We start from the raw sequence: 21,810 nt of genomic DNA on the forward strand, positions 1-21,810 counted from the left end.
CTTCGTAAAACTGCGGGAGTCATGTTCACCTTCGTAAAACTGCGGGAGTCATGTCCACCTTCGTAAAACTGCGGGATTCATGTTCACCTTCGTAAAACTGCGGGAGTCATGTTCACCTTCGTTAAACTGCGGGATTCATGTTCACCTTCGTAAAACTGCGGGAGTCATGTCCACCTTCGTAAAACTGCGGGATTCATGTTCACCTTCGTAAAACTGCGGGAGTCATGTCCACCTTCGTAAAACTGCGGGATTCATGTCCACCTTCGTAAAACTGCGGGAGTCATGTTCACCTTCGTAAAACTGCGGGAGTCATGCCCACCTTCGTAAAACTGCGGGAGTCATGCCCACCTTCGTAAAACTGCGGGATTCATGTTCACCTTCGTAAAACTGCGGGAGTCATGTTCACCTTCGTAAAACTGCGGGATTCATGTCCACCTTCGAATAACTGAATTTTTGTTCATAGATTACTACAAACATCAAGAATTTAATTAATTAAATGAGTGTACAACTAAGAGGTAAACACTAAGCAAAACCTGTCCGACTGATCGAGTGGGATGAAATGTGTTGTCACCAATTAGAACGGAACAAGTATTAAAACATAAAAGAAATAATTAAATAATGATAATGATGATGATGATAATAATAATAATAATAATAATAATAATAATAATAATAATAATAATAATGTTGCCAGAAGATCACAAGGCAATAAGCATGGACTCTTTATTTGTATCTGCATATATATCTACATTATATCACAGATTGACAAATTTGTTTGTACATTTTGTTTCATCACATCGATGTCACATTTTTCTGTTAAAAAAGTTTAACAATTAATTTTACAATTTATATATGCACATGTATTTCACTTTCGAAGCAAGATATTGTTATATTCATGATCTAAAACCTTTGGATCGAGAAAACGCTTTGGCTAGGGAAACCGAAACACGAGTCTGTTCAGGTGTATTGAAGTTCCGAACGGAGTTCACCAGCTTTATTCAATCAAGGGGACGTAAATCTTTGCATCAAACAAATATCAACAACCCCTCGGGAAAATGAATAAAAAATACAACATGGTTCACATTTACTGTTATTTCTAATCAGTAAAATATCTGGACATGGTTATAAGGTAGTGGGAAATTATTAAATCCCACCAGTTCGGTTACCTCCACCCACAAACCAAACAGAAATTAGTCTAATAAATATACATAAAGGATTGTTTATTTATTTATTTATTTGATTGGTATTTTACGCCATACTCAAGAATTTTTCACCTATACGACGGTGGTCAGCATTATATTGGGAGGAAACCGGGCAGACCCCAGGTGAAATCCACGACAATCCTCAGGTTTCTGCAGGACCTTCTCACGCATGGCCGGAGAGAAAGCCAGCATGAGCTGGACTTGAACTCACAGCGATCGCTTTGGGGAGGGCTCTTGGATCATTGCGTCGCGCTGGCAATCTAAAGACCTAGGTAACGGAGGCCTCGAAACGATAGTTTCCCATAAAGAATAATGTCTTCACATTCGCAGCGCTCAAAATTCACTTGCAGCTCTCAACCATAATAGCTTATAAGGTAACGTAATTATAACCACGCAGGTGATAACACAGGTTAATACAGATGTAGTATGGCGTTAAACGGCGATCAAATACAAAAATGAATAAATTATTTAAAAAGTCAAGGTAACCTTGCCTCAAGACAGTTTCTTGGTCATGTAAGCCATGTTTTGAGCTAAAGTGTTTCTGAAAAAGACAAAGAGCTCAGAATCAAGATGATCGCTGGACGTCTTTTTTCGGTTTCTTGTGTAAGGTAATCTAAAGGATATTTACAATGTAATGTAAGAAGGCTGTATATAAAGATGTATTCGCGATGTTATTCGTGCAAGGCCCACAAATACAATTTCGTAAGTATTATGTTATAATAACAGAATACATTCTAGCGTGACTCAGACAACAGACTTTCTGTCAACACATTAATTAACACAAATTAATATACTATTTACGAAAGCATTCGTAAACAGACGACAAAAAAATTTGTAAAATATCAATCTATCGTGAAAGTATTTACGGTTATTTTTTCAGCTGTGAAGAGCAGCACGATATGACAGGAGGATATTGTTGTTGTTGTTGGGATGGTGTTCTTATTCTTGATCGTAAGGTTCAGTTTTAATTGGACTGCACATGCGTCGCAGTTATATGATCAGACGCTGGAAGTCAGCGATAATAAAACAGCTTCTCACTGGACATCAAACAGCAAGTAGGATTTGAGAATGGTCGGTAAAGGTAAAAGACTAATCTTATTCGGGAGATCGGGTGCCAGAATCATGCGCAGTTCTAATCGAATCAGGTGCTTTAGAGGACGAGGTGTAGACGCATGCAGCATGAGAAGGTCTTTGACTTCCGCTACTGCACCACGTGATCTTGCAATGGCCGCGACGTCAAAGGAGACAGCCGCGTTCAACAGCAGCTCGAGGATATCAGGCTTGGTTATCAGATTCGAAACATACTGCAGGATCCCGAAAGGATCGCGCATGCGCAGGATGCGGGACGCCGGTTTGAACGTGACCCTGGCGCCGTATTTGAGGAGAGTTTGTATGACTTCATAGGAGACTTCTTCGGAGACGTTAATGAGATATTCGGTGATTGGCGAGAGGCAGGGCGCCGAATAGCTATACTCACTAGAATGAGCATTTGGGTCCGCCCCTCTCCACAGCAGGGTCAACACGATGTCCATCCGGTTTTTGAGATTAGGACTTGCACAAGCCAGCATCAGGGGCGTGCACCCTTCGTCTGTCGGTTCGTCGACTTCAGCACCGCGATCCAGCAAAATCTCGCAGAGCTCTACGCGGTCCTTTAGAACGGCGTAGTGCAATGGCGTGTATTTGAACGTCGACGTCCGTCGCGTTTTGGCGCCATTCTTCAGCAGTAAGTCGGTGATGACGATGTTCCCTGACTGCACGGCGAAGTGCAGCGCCGTCTTGGTGTCAAAACGACTCGGACATAACAGGTTGACGTCGGCGCCATTGGCCAGCAAAATCCGAACAGCCTCTATCTGATGTTCTTTACAAGCCTTCATCAATGGCGAGTGGCCACACCTGTTGAAGGTGTTAGGGTTAGCACCGTGCTGTAGCAGCAGTTCGAGACACGCCAAGTTTTCCAGGGGCACCAAGTTAATTTCAGAGCCCATGAAATAACTGTGGTCTGCTTTGGCGCCATTCTCCAACAGAAGCCTAGCACACTCGACGTGGTTATTCTCAATGGCTAAGTTTAGCGGCTCAATCGACAGGTAGCCCAAGGAACGGAGTTTTTCTTGCACTTCGTCCCCAGCATCGCAGTAATTCACGTGAGCTTTGTTTTCAATCAGCAATTTCATAGTTTCGTAATTTCCCCGCCTGGCGCACAGATGCAAGGCGGTGTAGCCAATATCATCATGAATGTTGACGTCACATCCATGGTCTATCAAAAACTGGACGCCGAACGCGAAATTGACGTAAGAAGCGTAATGCAAAGGACGTAACCCTCGCTTGACTGGATCGTTCACACGACCGCCACATTTAATAATCAATTCCAAATCCTCCAAAGGAGCCTTATACGTTAAAGCGTCGGCGAAAATACGCTGTACGTCAAGGTCGTCTTCAATATCAGTTTTGGCTAGTTGCGGACTTTCCCGCCCCTTCTCCCCTCCGTCCGCCCCAGGCGGATCTCCATCATCAGGTAACTGAAATAACAACAACAGCAATAACTATGTAATGTCTAAGGAAAAAGACTCTTTGTGAACTGCAATATTTAGAAAATTGTCCAGTGTCATTGAAGTCAGCGTTTTTGTTAAAAACTATATACTAGTCATGCAAGGAAAACATGACGGGTTGACTCGATGTCAGTATAATGTGACAGGGGGGTGTCATGTCTGGTGTCCTTGAAATGATACTTCAGTGGCGGCGGCACTTTGGCCTCGCTCTTCCACACGAAGACACATTATATACGTACACACTCCAAAAGACCCATCGTCGTCAGATGACTGAAAAAAATGTTCAGGCATATATACATCCATACTAACAATGAGAAATGCGGGTTCAAACTGTTTACAAAGCCCTGGCGACAAAACGCTGTCGACCATGCCCCTGTGTCGGTTTGTGTCGTCTAAATTACGTTACAGACCGCTTGACTTCCACTCATGTACATGTATATCATTAAATCACACATGAGAAAGTTCGTCAGTAACTTGCCAAAGGTTGCTACCATACCCAAGGCTCTCTGGTTTCCTCAACCCATCAAATATGACTACAATTGTATAAGTGAAGAACCGTTACACATGGCGTTAAGCAACAAATAAATAAATACTAATGACGACATCTCATGAACATTAGTCGAATCCATTAGAACGCGTCTATTAACTTGTCATGACGAAAAAGTAGCCTAATGGTTAGAGGGTCCGCCTCGAAATCCAGTCATATCAAAGACTTTAAAAATGGTGCTTGCTGCTCCCTCGCTTGGCGCTCAGCACTGAGAGATTAGAGCAAAAATCAGGACTTGTTGGCCCTGTGTAAGTACAGTGTGACTGAGTGGGGTGTCATGTCTGGTGTCTTCGGTATGATACGCCTATGGTGGCAGCACTGGTAGCCTGGATTCGCCCTGCCACAAGAAGGCACAGTATATATAAACATACCTACTGGCCCCTCGTCAATATCTGAAAAATTGTTAAGAACGACACACACGCACAAACGCACACACCCTCACACACACGCACACACCTTCACACACACACACACACACGCACACGCACACACACACACACACACATACATACAGTAGGAAATCATAGCTGAAATTTGTGTGCAGTTCCCCACATTCGCTACTCCATATATATGAACGACAGCGCTTGCGGATGGTCGTGGGTTTACCCTAGTCTCTGCCCTGATTCCTGCCACCATAATGCTGGCCGCCGTTGTCTAAGTGAAATATTTAAATAGCAAATGCATCCCACCAACTCCCAATAACTATAACAATGTGATAATGAACCGCAATGTCAGAATTGTTAAATGTGATCAAACGAACATTCGAACAAATACCAAAGTCTTATCATTAACGGTATTTTTATCAATAACTATAAAGCTAATAATTATAAAAAAAAGTTTGCAACCAAAATTTGATTAAATCCGGAGAAATGGTACAATGACAGGCACCAAAATCTACGTTATCCAAACCCTTAAAGCCAATGAAATTCCCAATAACTGTGTAACAGAACAACAAAATAATCACAATTTCAGACGACCAGGAATAAAAGTCTAATTAAAGTCATTATAAGAAAGTCTGAAACCAAATCAGATTTATTTCGGACAAATGGAATCAATGACAGGGACCAAAATCCAATTAGTTCAACCTTATAATAATGTCTTCATAAGAAACAAGTGGTCTTGTGCAAACGTTATGATGTGATACGTGCTCCGATTTCTCAAATATGGCGTATCCCATGACCTATAAAATTTTCAGATTAAAAACGGAAGTCAGAAAAAAGTGGATGTGGGTGTTTAGGCCCATAATAACAAAGGTTACATTATTGGTTGACTCTTCTTTTAAAGGAGCAGACCTCTAAAAATCGCAGGAGGCATCACTAAATAGACCACTTAAAACTATGCATAAATATACTTTCATTTACCTTTTTCCATTTTTGTGAAAAGAGTTTATCCATCTCCAGTCACGACACTAACTGTTGGAATAACTCTTTTTACCTGTCAGTAAAAGATTCCTTTCTTCAGGTGAACATCAGGAAAAAAAGTGATGTGACGTCAAAGTTCCTAGATACCGTCAGTATGGCTCATAAAGCCCACCATAGTATTCAAATGACTGAATGCCTTTCAACACACTCAAAAAAATCAGAAAAAAAATATATAAAGGTAGTTTTGCTATTAGGTTGCAGTTGTCTGCATGAAGAACCTTAGTTCATATTTTATTTTTCTTTCGTTTTAATCGAGCTAAGGAGAATAGATGTCGTCCATCATCAGGGCATATATATATAAAAACTACGTATACCTTACAACATGAAGGAATGAGATCTTCCCTTGTCACTTTTCATAGTTAAACTGCATTGTATATAGAGTATGTGATGAGAGTTGCCGATGCTATACATGTGGCCTAGTGCTTAGAGTGCTTGCCTCATAAACGGTAGATCTGGGGTTCAATCCCGAATCGAGTCATACCTAAGACTTTAACCTGAGTAATCTTGACATTACCTCCCCAAGTGCAGCCCGGGTGACAGGGTGGAACGTTGTACCTGGTGTCTTTGGCATGGCGTTCCGGTGATGCAGCACTAAACATATGTCGCCACTGGGCATATTATATTACAGCTATATTACTGAATGTTTCACTTATAGACGGCGGCTCGCATTATGGTGGGACGAAACCGTACAGACCCCCTAGGGAAACCAGCATGAGCTGTGCATTGGTGAGAGGTTCCTGTGTCATTGCGGCACCCTAACCACCTACCCCTTTCCCACGCCGTCCCACCCTCTGCGAGCTCGATTAAACTCATAACACCATGTATACATGTACACACTGCGTCTTTTGCGCCGCCTGGTTTACACAATCTCTGATCATAAATACCGGCACTGTGTTTAGTTGTTTTCTTACTTATTTTACTGCTTGTTTAAGTCCTGCTCCATCGTTTTCCACCACTAAAAGTCATGTCATGTTAAAGAGGTATGGAGGGAACAAAGAGTATCAATAACTACCAGATTAGCGCGAAACAAAGTAGTATATTCTATTTGATCTACTGGACAGCTTAATTAGCATAATAATTACTTAGAGTAACCCCTGAGAAATTCATTTTTTACGACCTCAGTATTTCGACTGTAATTTATTTAAGTGTAATTTCACAGCCAAACAAACCTATAAGAGCTAGCAATGGTGTTTTCGTATTAGTATATCATATATGCCTGCGGATATAGTAGCGCCTCTAGGCCTATAGGCCTACGCTGTTAGCATGTAAGTACACACCACCAAACAGACATACCAGTTACTGTTACATAGAGAGCGGTGTAAATATAGCGCCCCATCTAGTTGGCAGAAGTACCTCATCTGTACATTACTATGCCCTTAGCCCCCTACCCTCACGGTGCCGTCTTACATCTCATCCGTGCAGATGCGCTTGCACTTTTATGACTGCACTGGGTAGTGCCCGCATGGGACCGCACAAATAAAACATCTACTTCACTCTTATCTATTTTCAGATAAACGTTAAATCCGTATGTTCTGAAAACTGTTTATGATAGACTGTACAATACCTGTTCCGCCATGCCTACGTCTTTGACTCCATCCTTGGGCTAAGATGTTCTGGAGAAAGGTTGCAGTGAGACTGCGTCATAACGCGAGATTGTCTCTACCCTATAGTTTGTATGTGGCATAAACCCACAGCCGAAAAAGGCGCTTCCATTACGTTACATGGGGTGTAAAGGCAACACAGTTGGAGGCGATACGGGTCAAACTCCCAGACGAAGCCGTCTATCTAATGAACGCAGTCTATACGTGCTGATAATGAAACCTTTATTTTTAAGACAAAACTAAATTTAAGTATATTTTGCAACTTTTTCTTTCCAAAACAAACATTTTAGAGACGAATATATGTTAGGATGACGAGATGTCTTACCGACAAGGAAAATTAAAGACAAAGATTTTTTGCTTTAATGGCTAGGAATTTCTGGAGTTGAACACGTCTTGGTACAGCCCTGGCAAACCAGGGGCGCCTAACACTACGCCAGTTCATTTTCTCAATATCTGATGTAAATAGACGACATGTTTAAGCAGAAAAGAACAAGGGAAGTAACTCCTCTTGACGTTTTGGACAGCCGAGTTACAGCCTTCCTCTCAAAACGTTGGCCACATGGAAACGATTTGTACCGGAGTCTGTGCTTAGTAGACTGGTCTCGAGGAACCCGGATAGCCATCAGTGTAATGTTGGCAAACATCCCCGGCTAACGTGGTGAAAAACAGATACTGTGTAGTTATCACAACGACAACGAAATGTCAGAGTGGAAGCCAAGAGTAAGCAGGTTTTAAAAAAGAGAAGAAAACAAAAATGTTGGAAAAGGAGCCTCTCAACAATGTGGGCGCTGTGAGTTGAAGTCCGGTTCATGCTGGCTTCCTCTCCGGCTGTACGTGGGAAGGTCTGTCAGCAGCCCACGGATCGTCGTGGGTCCCCCCCCCCCCGGCTCTGCCCGGTTTCCTCCCACCATAATGCTGGCCGCCGTCGTATAAGTGAAATATTCTTGAGTACGGCGTAATACACCAATCAAATAAAAAAAAAAAAAATAAATAAATAAATAAATATTATAACATAGACAAAAAATACTGTTCTATGCTAAACGTAAGTTTAATACAGTTTTAATGTTGAATTGATAGAGTATGTTTGTCGTATGTAACAATGATCTGCTTTCCCCGGGGGCTGAGCCTGGTTTCCTCCCACCATAATGCTGACCCCCGTCGTGTAAGTGAAATATTCTTGAGTACGGCGTAAAACACCAGCCAAATAAATAAATAAATAAATAGTCTGCCGAAATACTTTTAAAGGAATTGAGCGTTATAACGACTAGACGAACGTTTTACAAAGCTGTCGCAAGGCTACGTAAAGCGCGTTTACGACTGTGACGTACCTCTTCAGTATGTGTTGTCATGGAAGTTACACCAGGCGCCATTTCCAACGTCTTCTGTTCGTAAAGCAGGCCACGGGAGAGGGTAAGGCTGTCAGAACCATCCGCAGGTTATTAAATATTGTATAATGAATGAATGATTACTGCTTGATGTGGTGTTGCAGTCATAACGTGGCGAAGCCACAAAGGGGAATACATAGAATTTTTTCCTTAATTTGCTTGTAGTTCGAAAACTAGAATAAGGACGACCACAAAAGTGATATGTTACATGTGAGGGGCTTGTTAATGACGCGTCAGTGTTCTCTTCAGTGGGTATTTCTTCAAATCTGTCATTCTGTATAAATTTCTCTGGGAAGTTGAGTATAGCCCTTTAAATTTCGTGTCAGCTTGCAAGCTACCATGTGACAAGATGTGTGGATTCGCCTGACTGCTGCTGACAGTTTCGTTATTAATAAGGGGAAATATTAATACCGGTACTAATAACGAACCTGGCAGTACGGTGCGCAGATCCAACTTACACTCAAAACGGCGGCTGAGGCTCCATTACGCTAACTACACATTCCGCTACTTAAAACCAACTTACACTCAAAACGGTAGATGAGGCTCCCTTACGCTGATTTCACATTCCACTACTTAAAACCAACTTACACTCAAAACGGTGGCTGAGGCTCCCTTACGCTGATTACCCATTCCTCAACTTAAAACCAACTTACACTCAAAACGGTGACTGGAGAACTAATACGTGCTTATCTGTTTCTTTTTTTTTTTTTCGTTGATTGATTGATTGATTGATTGGTTTTTGCTTGATTGCTTGATTGGTCTATTGATTCATAGATCTGTTCATCTGATTTGGGTGGAATTAGACCATATTAACCGAATGATTGAATTATGAAATGGATTAGATTTAAAAAACTTTGATTTTTTTTAAATTAGATTAAAAAAACTTTGGATGAACTGATTGTCTTGATGAACTGATTGATTGGTTCGCTGAACGATTTGATTTTTTTAATTTAATTTATTTATATTTGATTTGTTGATATAATTTCAGTTGAGTTCAGCTGACTTCGTTTCATGTGACTTGATTTGATTTGATTTAATATCATTGATTTGATTTGATTTCATTAATATATTGGAATTTATAGATTTTATGTCAATGACCTGACAAGATTGTTTTGATTTCATTTGAGCTTAACGCCTTACTCCAGCATTAACTGATAGGACGGCCCAGGTTTAAGTATTTGAGGAAATGGCACGCATGGAGTAAACCTCAAACCTTAGTCAGGTCCCGTGTGACTCACTGGGTGATTGATTTCTTTTCATTTTGGGTGCTTTGGTTTACTTTTCACTGACATGACGGCGGTCAGTTTTATGGGTGGCTTAAACTGGAGTAGCCGTATTTCTATTATTTGCCTGATTTGAGCTTTATTTAGATTATCATCATATGGTCTTACCTTAATTGTAAAAGGGCGGCCTTAATAACGTCATACATCTATTATACATCTAGACGTGCTGCCTCACGGAAATACCATGTCGGGTGCGCCTGATATGAGAAACTGTTCAGGCAAATATATTGACACCGTGCAGACCAGACCTTTGCGGATCCCATTCTTGACACTCTTGATACTTTCAAATCGGTATGGTCCGGCACTTGAACGTGAACTTCTCCAATCGGAAGTTGACGTTCAGTTTGCCGATTTATTTATCTATTTATTTGATCGTGTTTTCTCTTACTTTCTGCTCTTTGCTTGGCTTTTCCTCAGGTCGAAAATGCGAAGTTAACTTTGCTCTTTCGCCCTTTCCAAAAGGTCGAAAACCGAGCTACCACAAACGTTTAGCGAGCAAGTACACGTACACCAACAAAATCATGAGTGTAAGACTAAAAATGAAAACGAACGAGGACCAGCTCCTAACATGTATACGTATATGCAAAACGGTTTAAGCCAAAAAATGTTGTGGCCATTTCCCCTCAGGCTAAGGTTCGTTACTTGAGAAATAAAAAGGGTCATCTTGTTAAGACTCTAACATAAAAACAAAATTTCCGTACATAGTTTTTATAAATCTGCAGTTTAATACTACCTGAACTCGCATATAAACGTCTTTATTTTTACCTTAGTATAACAAGAACACGTGGGAAGTTCAGGGTCTTTCTATTTTCTTATCATATTACTGAAATTGAACATAAATGGTGCAGTTACATTGTCGAGAATTTCTGAACATTTACGTAGTTCTTGCGTATTTGAAAGTTAATGACGGAGCTTTATATGGGTTTAATTATATTCTCCATTCCAATAAAGTCTGTTTTGTCGTTAAAGTGTGTGTAGCTCTGTACGGAGTGCATCGTTAGATCACTGGTGTAGCTAGCCTGTACCCAAGGCTTTTAGTCCCTCGGATTTCATTTGGCCCGGTCCCAAAAGATGTGTAAAATTTTTACCCAGTAGTTTGTATGTGATTTATTTATTTATTTATTTGATTGGTGTTTTCCGCTGCATTCAAGAATATTTCACTTACACGACTGCGGCCAGTGTTATGGTGGGCGGAAACTGGGGTGAGGTCTACATGAGAATGTGTCGTGCTAATTGGGTTACGGTAAATGGGGTGGGGTGGGGTGTAAAACATACTCCTTATTATTACAAGCATACGTAGTTTAAAGTTTCATATACTCAAGGCTGACAGATTTTTTTAACCTGGTGTAATGGCCAAAATATATTTCGCTGTCTTTGTGTATGTACATGATCTGTTTTGCCAGGATAGATCCATCGGCTTAGCCTTGTAAGGGGCGTAACTCGTGATTTAGTCTTTTATTCGTTCACTGTTTTTGGCGGCAAATTCACCGGAAAGAAAATGGCGACGCCCTTGTCAATGCTTGTGTGACGAGTGTAGCGATATGAAGCCTATACACATATGTGTAAAGTGATGTCGTTGTCTGGTTATGCGAAGTAGATACTTTGTACAGGAATCTTTCTGATGTACACTTCCTATAGCTCACGCACTGTACTAACTTAGCGTCCAACATTGGTTGACGCCTCCCCTGGATTGTTAATTAGATGATCGTTGCTTGCCTTAGATTTTGTTTAGTGGTAATTACGGTACGTTTGTGGCAAAATTGAACGTTTTACATGTTGTGCTTTATATACTCAAAGTAGTATCGTAAGTTTGTACAGTAAGTAGTATGAGCCAAATGAATCGTTGTGTATTTGCAGATATTTTGTATAATCTGTCTAGCTTCCATTATGTAACGTTAATGTACACAATCATGTTCAGTACATATAACTTATACAGCACCATTTTCTTTGTTTAAAGGCAATGACATCAGCACATCAAGTGCCATGTACTACCGCGTCAGCGAACTGTCATGGACTTGAATATTATAGACATGCCCGTGTGCTTACACCGGATGTGAATTGCGTTGTTTCATAACTCTGACCGTTATACCTGGTATAGTCCTGGTAGGATTACAAATAACAATGATTATACATGTAATAAACGTTTTGCTCTGATGCATTGTTAAATGTAATGTCTTCACTACATGTGGATAAAGTGAGCAAATAGCTACATAGGAAATGCATAACTGGCGGGCACATTCACTAATAAAAGATTTATTTTTTTGATTTATTTGATTGGTGTTTTACGCCGTACTGAAGAATATTTCAATTATACCACGGCGGCCAGCATTGTGGTGGGAGGAAACCGGGCAGAGCCCGGGGGAAACCCACGACCATCCGCAGGTTGCTGAAGACCTTCCCACGTACGAGTAATAAAAGATGACGAAAATTAAATGTAACACAAACAAATGGAAACATTATGTAATGAACGGAGATGAACTATTATACATAGCCTACAAGCCTAGTTTTGTATGTTTTAATCGGTACGTTATTGTTAGTTTCAACAAAACATCAAATTAATCTTTAAAATGTAATATAAATGTAGAGGAAGAGTTATTTCCCTTCCATGGAATACGGCGCTTGTTTACTTAGTTTCCTTTTTTTAGACTTGTTTACATGCGTGTGGCGACTAAGTAATGTGATTAGAAACGTTGTGGAACTAAGGTTACTGGAATGGCCCGAACTGAAGTGACCTGGATCAGTATGGTTCACAATTTGTAAAACCTGTGATCATTAAGTTATAGATGTGAGACACGGGTTGTGCCGTCTATAGAGAATGGGAATACCGTTCAAAACCTATTCCGCTGACCAGATCTCCCAACTGGTATCATGCTTGCCTGGACGAACTGAATTGGGATAGCATCAAGCTGCCTGTTATGGCAAACAGCAACATCCCACCATCTATCACCTCTTCCCCAATGGGTAAGTGGAAGGAGGGACACATGTAGAGAGGGTCCATATAAAGTGCCTTCAGTTTGGATACTTGTTTCTTTTTTTCTTTTTTTTTTCTCTCACCTTAACTTAATAAAATTCAGTTGTGGTTTGTTAAGCTGTGTTTGAGTCCCGTTTTTTGGAGAGTTGGCATTTTGGCTGATTCGTGTCACTTGCGGTCCTGACTTACGAACCTGAGTAGGCCAAGGGAGACAACATTACTTACCTCCCGTGACATAAGTAACACCCTCGAGGAACATCGTCGCTCTGTGTTTCGTGACAGTGTTGAAACATAAGACCAAACGAGGGAGAACGCGGTAAAGCTGCAGACTGACTGTGCATAGTCGGTGTCAGACATAACGTACTCCTTGTTTCGTGTGCGTGTGTATGCTTTGAACACAACAGGTGTTGTATTACGGTGATACTGGGTGTATGGTAATAAATTGCAAAAGTTACACTTTTTTGTTCAGAAAAGCCATCCAAGGTTATAGACATATATGTATAATCTGTTTGGAGTTAGTCCTCTTTCGTTTTAATGTTTAGTCTGACACTCTTGATTTTGCTTGTGTAGTTGGGCGTTAAGGGTTAGTAGTACCTTGATGCAGCACACTAGCAAGAGAAAAGGTCGAAAACCCGAAAGTGCGAGGCAAATTCCCGAAAGTAGGAAGAGAAAACGCGACACAACTTCGTACTTTGGAGTTTTCGACCTGCTCTCTTTCACGTTTTCATGCTTTGATCTTTTATGTTTTCGTATTTTTGCACTTTGCCCTTTCGCGTTTTTCGCGTTTTCGACCATTTATTTATGTGGTTGAAACAGAGAAAACCCGAGTGGCCGAATCCGGCTTCCATACCGACGCCTACCTTGCCCAGCCTGTGGGAAAGCAGCCACAGAAATCCTGTTTATTTATTTATCTATCTATCTATCTATCTATCTATCTATCTATCTATTCATTCATTCATTCATTCATTCATTCATTTTATTGGTGTTTTACACCGTACTCGAGAATATTTCACTCACACGACGGCGGCCAACATTACGGTGGGAGGAAACCATCCGCAAGTTGCCGATACACCTGGGTAATTGCTCCGCGCTGACAGAAATCTTAACCCTGATTGACCGTCAGAATCTAGCACGTTCTCTGTACCACCAGATGGGATGGGTACCTAGCAAAGCCAAACGGACATCACTCGTATCTCTTATCAATACAATTCATATTTGCTCAAAGTGTAGGCAATTTACAATATTTTCATACCAAACATGAGTCTGCACACAAGAGGTTGTGTGACAGCGATAAATAGAATTTATACCTTAAAATACAAAGAATAATATTCCCACACTTCCCGAAATGGGAAAAGTAGTAATACGGTACATATTCTATTTATAGTGCTGCTTCAGTGGAATGCCATGTCGAAAACATAAAGCTTGATGCCCTATATACCTATTCCCAGTACATCGATACTAGGCCAACAAGGTCTTGAGTGTCTATCCCTTTGTTCTGAGATACAAACCAGGGCATACCAAGACTGACGGCTTCAGAGAGCGAGGCCAGTTTTGACTCTTTAAAAGTTGAAATTTGAGCTGTGATTAAACGACTAATTTTACACCATATATGAGTTACAATTGGGAAAACATAACAAATGTTATATTAAAAAAAATAAATAAAAATTTAAACCACTGGGACCATAAACTGTATATTATATTACATAACGGATTTAAATTTTACACAGCACTTTTGTTTTTGTGAGATCGGCCCCTTGACCTCAGATTACTCCTTTTGTGGCCCAATTAAAGACCCGTCGTCAACGTGTTGGAGTTGTTACTGAAGAAGATCATAAAATCATTCAATTCAAGTGAAAGTTTCATCAGAATCAGTTAGCTTTATTGACAGTAAACAATCATGGGTGTTGCTACTTCTCTTCAGGCCTGGGCCTAGGGACAAAGCTCAAAGTTTGGACTTCAGCCTTCAGATTGCCTTCTTCTCTTCTCCACAGAACCAACTCACTGGAAACAAAGCGGAACATTTATAACTAGAATGATGTTTGCCCACATGGGGGAAGGAGATACACGTGTAGCTAACATTGGAGACTTAGAACTGGGGCTTGAATGTACATGTACAGTGTATGTATGCCTGGGGTTTAACGTCGTACTTAAGAATTTTTCAGTCATATGACGACAAGTAGTCAATGTGTAGCGTGTAAGGTGTGTGTAGATGTATTGTGTCTTCTTGTGGCAGGGCGAGTTCAGGCCGACAAAGTGCTGCCGCCACTGAAATATCGTGCCGAAGACACCAGACATGACACCCCCACCCAGCCACATTATACCAACAACGGGCCAACAAGTCATGTGTCCTTGTTCTGTCCTCAGAGCGCTCGGTGCTCGGTACATTTTCAAAGCCTTTGGTATAACCCGACCCGGGTTTGATCCCGAGGTCTCCCGACCTGAAAGCGGACGCTCTAACCATTAGTCCACCGAAGCAGTCCGCTGATGACCTGTTCATATTTGCGACAACAGGTGCAGCCGTAGGCCAGGTGACAAAACTAGGTCAGGTGAAACAGTAGTTTCTCTCTTACAACATAATTACGGTTATATGGTGTCTTCAAAACCGACTAAGTGAGCTGTCCCCAAAAACTTATGTCAAAAGCTTGGGTTGTGCTCACACGTTTTGTGTACGAGTAATTAAAAGTCAACTGTTTAAACCACATGCATGCGATATGTACCCAACTTCCGTTAGCAAATGGTTCTTTTGTTTCAGGCCTAAAAACTTTCCGAAGATGTAGCTATAATATTTAGATGTGTTTAATTTAAAAAAAACAATAAATAACCTTAATGTAATTTACTTCAATTACAGATTTAAAATAGCATTATTGTTTGTCAGAAAATCCTTGCAACCCATGCGAAAGCTATTTTCTATTCCGGAAACTAAGACTTCTTGGAAGAAATACATTTTCACGCCCAGAAAGATCGAAACCTGTACACTTACTATGCAGCTCCGAATCCGGTGCTACGGCTGGTGGCCTCAATCAGATTGAGACCTATGACAAGATCCTCGCTTAAGTAGAGTATGTCTTCAACCGTCAGTATAGAGGGAGACCCGTTGAATTCACCGAGAACCCACCAGTTGTAGACGGAGACAATGCCTTTCACCCTACTCTCTGTGAAGGAAATCAGAACACCGATTGCATGAATGTAAGAAACATACTCTGGAGAGTATGAATAAATCGTCCGGTCGTTGGACTTCTTCTACGATCGAAAATGGAAAGATCTTCCAGCAACCTGCGTTTCCTCCCACCATGATGCTGACCGCCTTCATATAAGTGAAATATTCTTGAGAACGGCGTAAAACACCAATCAAAAAAATAAATAAATCTCTGTGAAGAAAATCAGAATGTGTGAGTGGATTGTGTTGTGGTGTGGATGTGTGACAGGAGAGTGTTGTTGTCGGGATGTGTGAGTGGAGAGTGTTGTTGTCTAGATGTGTGACTGGAGAGTGTTGTGGTCTGGATGTGTGTCTGGAGAGTGTTGTGGTCTGAATGTGTGAGTGGAGAGTGTTGTTGTCTAGATGTGTGACTGGAGAGCGTTGTGGTCTGGATGTGTGTCTGGAGAGTGCTGTGGTCTGGATGTGTGACTGGAGAGTGTTGTGGTCTGGAGAGTGTTGTGGTCTGGATGTGTGACTGGAGAGCGTTGTGGTTTGGATGTGTGACTGGAGAGCGTTGTGGTCTTGATGTGTGACTGGAGAGTGTTGTGGTGTGGATGTGTGACTGGAGAGCGTTGTGGTCTGGATGTGAGACTGGAGAGCGTTGTGATCTGAATGTGAGGGTGGAGAGCGTTGTGGTGTGGATGTGAGAGTGGAGAGCGATGTGGTGTGGATGTGTGAGTGGAAAGCGTTGTGGTCTGCATGTGTGTCTGTAGAGCGTTGTGGTGTGGATGTGTGAGTGGAGAACGTTGTGGTCTGCATGTGTGTCTGTAGAGCGTTGTGGTGTGGATGTGTGAGTGGAGAGCGTTGTGGTCTGGATGTATGGCTGGAGAGTGTTGTGGTCTGGATGTGTGACTGGAGAGCGTTGTGGTCTGGAGGTGTGACTGGAGAGTGGTGTGGTCTGGATGTGTGACTGGAGAGTGGTGTGATCTGGATGTGTGTCTGGAGAGTGTTGTGGTCTGGATGTGTGACTGGGGAGCGTTGTGGTCTGGATGTTTGAGTGGAAAGTGTTGTTGTCTAGATGTGTGAAAGGAGAGCGTTGTGGTCGGGATGTGTGTCTGGAGAGTGTTGTGGTGTGGATGTGTGACTGGAGAATGTTGTTGTCTAGATGTGTGACTGGAGAGCGTTGTGGTCTGGATGTGTGGCTGGAGAGTGTTGTGGTCTGGATGTGTGACTGGGGAGTGTTGTGGTCTGGATGTGTGAGTGGAGAGTGTTGTTGTCTACATGTGTTACTGGAGAGCGTTGTGGTCTGGATGTGTTTCTGGAGAGCGTTGTGGTCTGGATGTGTGAGTGGAGAGTGTTGTTGTCTAGATGTGTGACTGGAGAGCGTTGTGGTCTGGATGTGTGTCTGGAGAGCGTTGTGGTCTGGATGTGTGTGTGGACAGCGTTGTGGTCTAGATGTGTGAGTGGAGAGTGTTGTTGTCTAGATGTGTGACCGGAGAGCGTTGTGGTCTGGATGTGTGTCTGGAGAGTGTTGTGGTCTGGATGTGTGACTGGGGAGTGTTGTGGTCTGAATGTGTGACTGGAGAGTGTTGTGGTCGGGATGTGTGAGTGGAGAGCGTTGTGCTCTGCATGTGTGACTGGAGAGCGTTGTGGTCTGGATGTGTGACTGGAGAGCGTTGTGGTCTGGAGGTGTGACTGGAGAGTGGTGTGGTCTGGATGTGTGTCTGGAGAGTGTTGTGGTCTGGATGTGTGACTGGAGAGCATTGTGGTGTGGATGTGTGACTGGGGAGCGTTGTGGTCTGGATGTGTGAGTGGAGAGTGTTGTTGTCTCGATGTGTGACTGGAGAGCGTTGTGGTCTGGATGTGTGTCTGGAGAGCGTTGTTGTCGGGATGTGTGAGTGGAGAGTGTTGTTGTCTAGATGTGTGACTGGAGAGCGTTGTGGTCTGGATGTGTGTCTGGAGAGTGTTGTGGCCTGGATGTGTGAGTGGAGAGTGTTGTTGTCTAGATGTGTGAGTGAAGAGCGTTGTGGTCTGGATGTGTGACTGGAGAGCGTTGTGGTCTGGATGTGTGACTGGAGAGCGTTGTGGTCTTGATGTGTGACTGGAGAGTGTTGTGGTGTGGATGTGAGACTGGAGAGCGTTGTGGTATGAATGTGCGACAGAGCGCTGACAAGCGTCAGAGATTTTGGACATTCAAACAATAAATTATAACAGGCCTTCAACATGTACATAAATCGCATGCCAACGTACCCGTCCTACCCACTGGTGGGCCCCTAAACACTGCAACTCCCTGGTAAAAGAACCAAGTATTGTTCGTGTAGAAGTCGCTCAGGGTAGTATTGGCTATTGTACCACGGAGAGTAGCGTTCTTCCACTCCTCGGTTCTGGCTATAACCTCTGAACGGATATCTGGAAAGAAAACTGTTTTGTATTTGTCTATTCTTGTCATTCAATGTAGCAATTGTGATACTCGCTACATGTATCCTGCATTAGACTTACAGGCTTGTATACTGTAAAGTCAAGTTACACGTTATGCGTTCTCGTCACACTGGATACGTCTGCAATACTACCGGAGTGGAGTTCAGCCTTAATTATTCATACATTCATTCACTGCCTTTTTCATGTGGGTATAATACATCATTCACACGAGTACAACGCGGTATTCACAACAGCTGACTAGTTTATAGGGAAGCATTATGATATCCATCGGAGATCCAGTATGACATTACCTGAGAACAATACGTTATTCACGAAGATCCCATATGCTATTACTTGACAACAATATATTATTCACGGAGATCCTATATCATATTACGGGAGAAAAATACCTTATTTAAGGAGATCCTGTATGACAGTACTACAGAACAATACGTTATTCAGGAAGAACCTATATGACAGTACTAAAGAACAATACATTATTCACCGAGATCCTATATGATATTACTGGAGAAAAATACGTTATTCAGCGTATATATAGTGTGTCTTCTAGTGACAGGGGGAGTCCAGTTCATACCGAAGACACAAAACATGATACCCCACCCAGTCATATTATAATTACACCGGGTCAATCAGTCTTGTTTCCTTGTTCTAACTTTTTAGTACAGAGCCTTGCGTACAGTACCAAGCGAGGCAGCAGCAAAGACCATTTTTAAAGTTTTTGGTATGACCCAATTCGTGTTTGATTCCGGGGTTTTCCAACTTCAAAGCGGACGCTCTAACCATTAAGCCAACGAAGCGATCCATGTTATTCGCGGGGGTTCACAATATCCACAGAACAGTTCACGATTTTGCCACGATATTGTATATTACCAGACTGCAATACATTCTTAAGTGTAAGATATGACTCACCATTGCATTTTGGGAAGCGTGAGGTCTTTGTGATAACTTCCGTTCGACACACGCACCCTGCTCCACACACTTGTCCTTTCTTAAAAGAGAGCAGGGGAAATACACGTTATCATTAGAATCGCAAATAGAAAGTATAAATCATAAAAGAAAAGTGGCAAAAGCCGACAACACACAGGCGTTGGAAGCGGGAGTGAGGCAGAGCGTTGGTTTGGTGCTGGGGGTGGGGGGATGGAGGGGTCTTTTCTCACGATAGGCGTAACTTACATGTTCCAAGCACTGGCATAACCTATATAGAGAGAGACATTCTCACGGTCAGTGTTAGCGTCATTCGTTTCTATCTGTATGTCTGTTCTAAGGACTTGTGTAAAAGAAAAGTCAACAAATAATTTAACTTATTTTGGTCGAAACAACCACAAACATGTTTTCTGACTCGCTTTGTAACTCTGTAAACCAATTTCTGATCTGGAAGTCTGATGAGACCATGGGACATTGGAGAAACCGGAAACGCCAATGTCGCGTCATTCATACTCTCTACACCCACTCAGTATGTGCGTCAAAAAGGCAGTATAGACATCGAGTGAGGTTACAGCGGAAACAGAAAAAAATCAAACCTGACTTGTTTGACTTGATAAAAAGTCGTCGCTTTCGATTTTCTCGCCGTGATTGATTTTGCTTAACTTGAACTACGATATATCAGTTGTAAAACATGACAAAAAGAGAAAGGTGCACCTTTTAACTTTTGAGTAGGATAGGCTACTTTTCAATTATATTTTTGTGTGTGTATTGTTTTCATTTGGACGAGAAAGCTATCAGGTAAAGTTCCAAAGACTTCCTCAACAAGGACTTACATCACATCTTCCTTCACCTTTCTGGAATTTCGGTCTGTTTCGACGTTTTGAATTAGCCAATGACCAGGAGCACTGAAACAAAAACGAACAAACTCATGTTACATACATTTATTACCGTTTTTACATTTATAGGCGGTGAAAACGGCAGTGTTTCACCAGACAATTGATCAAAATATGTATTTCAGCCGAGATTCGATTGCAAGATTTAATTCGTGAGGAACATCAGCATCAGTCAATGAGTCCACAAGTCAAAAATGAACATAAATACATGTATGTATCATTACACATCAGTTATTCTATGTCCGGCTTCCTCCTACCATAATATTCTTGAGTATGGTGTGAAACACAAAGTAAATAAATAAATAAATAAATATCACTTATGCATTGGTTCGGGTATCACTTAACTTGTAAAAATGTTGAAACTCACGGCAATCAGTAGACAGATGATCAGCAGTCTTCTGGACGACATTGATAACATGGAGTGAGTCAAACTGTGTTTCGAGAATCAGTTCACACTGTACTTGCCTGCAGTACAAGTACCCAGCTTGATGGACGTTAAATAGGGGTCCTTTTTGTAGGCGCTGCTCAACCGGATATCGCACTCGATCACGCTGTCTTCAAACCAAACATTTCCAAGTAAGGCTGGCATGACACACGTAGCAACAGCTGGTGATTTTTTTCCAGATAATATCATCTCATTATTACCTGAAATGATCGCTTAAGAGTTTGAGTCAAGGGTTCTGGTATATCTGATTTAGATTTACATATACATTAAACTATTTGTTAATAGGCGTATCCTAGGGTGGCCATGTGTCAAGCGAGAAAGATGGAGGTTAAAATTATCATCTCATCGAATTAATTACATCGTGTTGCGTAAGGGCGTGTAAGGTGTGGTTACTTGGGCTGATGGAGCTGGGAGGTGGGGGAAGGGGCATAGAGAGAGAGAGAGGTGGGGCGAGCCATCTCAAAACACTTTTACTATCTACTAGTGATGGTCAATAGAGATTCGTCCTCGTCTCTATACATGGGGCATTAGTTTAAAAAGTTGTCTCAAAAGCTGGACTCCAAGAGCATCTCACCAAGTCCAGCTAATGCTAGTTTCCCCTCCAGACTTACTTGGGAAGGTCTTCAAGCAACGTGCGGATGGTCGAGGGTTTCCCTCGGGTCTCTGTCCGGATTCCTCTCACCATAATATTGGTCGCCGTCGTATGCGAAATATTCTTGAAAAGGGTGTAAATCAAACAACCAATCAAACAAATGTGTATCAAAGCATGTCTCATATGCTGTACAGTCATGTGCACCATATGGACGGTACGGGGTAAAACATCAATCACAGCTGGATACCCTACAAACACTGTTTTCAAGACAAAGCACTTTTCACGACAAGTATTGTGGAGAAGTGGAAAAGTGGAAAATCTCGGGTACCACATATATGAGTAGATGGTTACCTACTCGTATAGATTTTCCAGACAAGTACTGCGGAGAAGTGGGAAAAGTGGGAAATATCGGGTACCACAGATAT

General features: G+C 41.9%; 2 protein-coding genes across 3 annotated transcripts in view; both read right to left on the reverse strand.

The window, feature by feature from the left end:
- Positions 1-695: 695 nt before the first annotated feature.
- LOC135480369 (ankyrin-1-like) lies at positions 696-7,343 on the reverse strand. The gene is made up of 2 exons (XM_064760198.1): positions 7,281-7,343; positions 696-3,718 (listed from the first exon to the last, which is right to left on the reverse strand). Exons 1-2 carry the CDS (start codon positions 7,290-7,292, stop codon positions 2,237-2,239), a joined length of 1,494 nt encoding a protein of 497 aa, XP_064616268.1. The 5' UTR covers positions 7,293-7,343; the 3' UTR covers positions 696-2,236.
- A 7,369-nt stretch (positions 7,344-14,712) lies between these two features.
- LOC135480713 (uncharacterized) overlaps positions 14,713-21,810 on the reverse strand; it is a 53,964-nt gene continuing 46,866 nt past the window's right edge. Inside the window, exons 1-6 of one of the 2 annotated variants that reach the window (XM_064760623.1) lie at positions 20,716-20,862; positions 20,289-20,360; positions 19,441-19,519; positions 18,343-18,501; positions 15,937-16,108; positions 14,713-14,957 (exon numbers count right to left, since the gene is read on the reverse strand). In XM_064760623.1, the coding sequence (XP_064616693.1) occupies positions 14,864-14,957; positions 15,937-16,108; positions 18,343-18,501; positions 19,441-19,519; positions 20,289-20,360; positions 20,716-20,766 (627 nt within the window). In that variant the 5' untranslated portion in view covers positions 20,767-20,862 and the 3' untranslated portion in view covers positions 14,713-14,863. Of the gene's footprint in view, positions 14,958-15,936; positions 16,109-18,342; positions 18,502-19,440; positions 19,520-20,288; positions 20,361-20,715; positions 20,863-21,810 lie in introns of those variants that run through there. The other variant, XM_064760622.1, reaches the window with a different exon arrangement.

This window comes from Liolophura sinensis, chromosome 13 (assembly GCF_032854445.1).
Source record: "Liolophura sinensis isolate JHLJ2023 chromosome 13, CUHK_Ljap_v2, whole genome shotgun sequence".
Classification (NCBI taxonomy): Eukaryota; Metazoa; Mollusca; class Polyplacophora; order Chitonida; family Chitonidae; genus Liolophura; species Liolophura sinensis.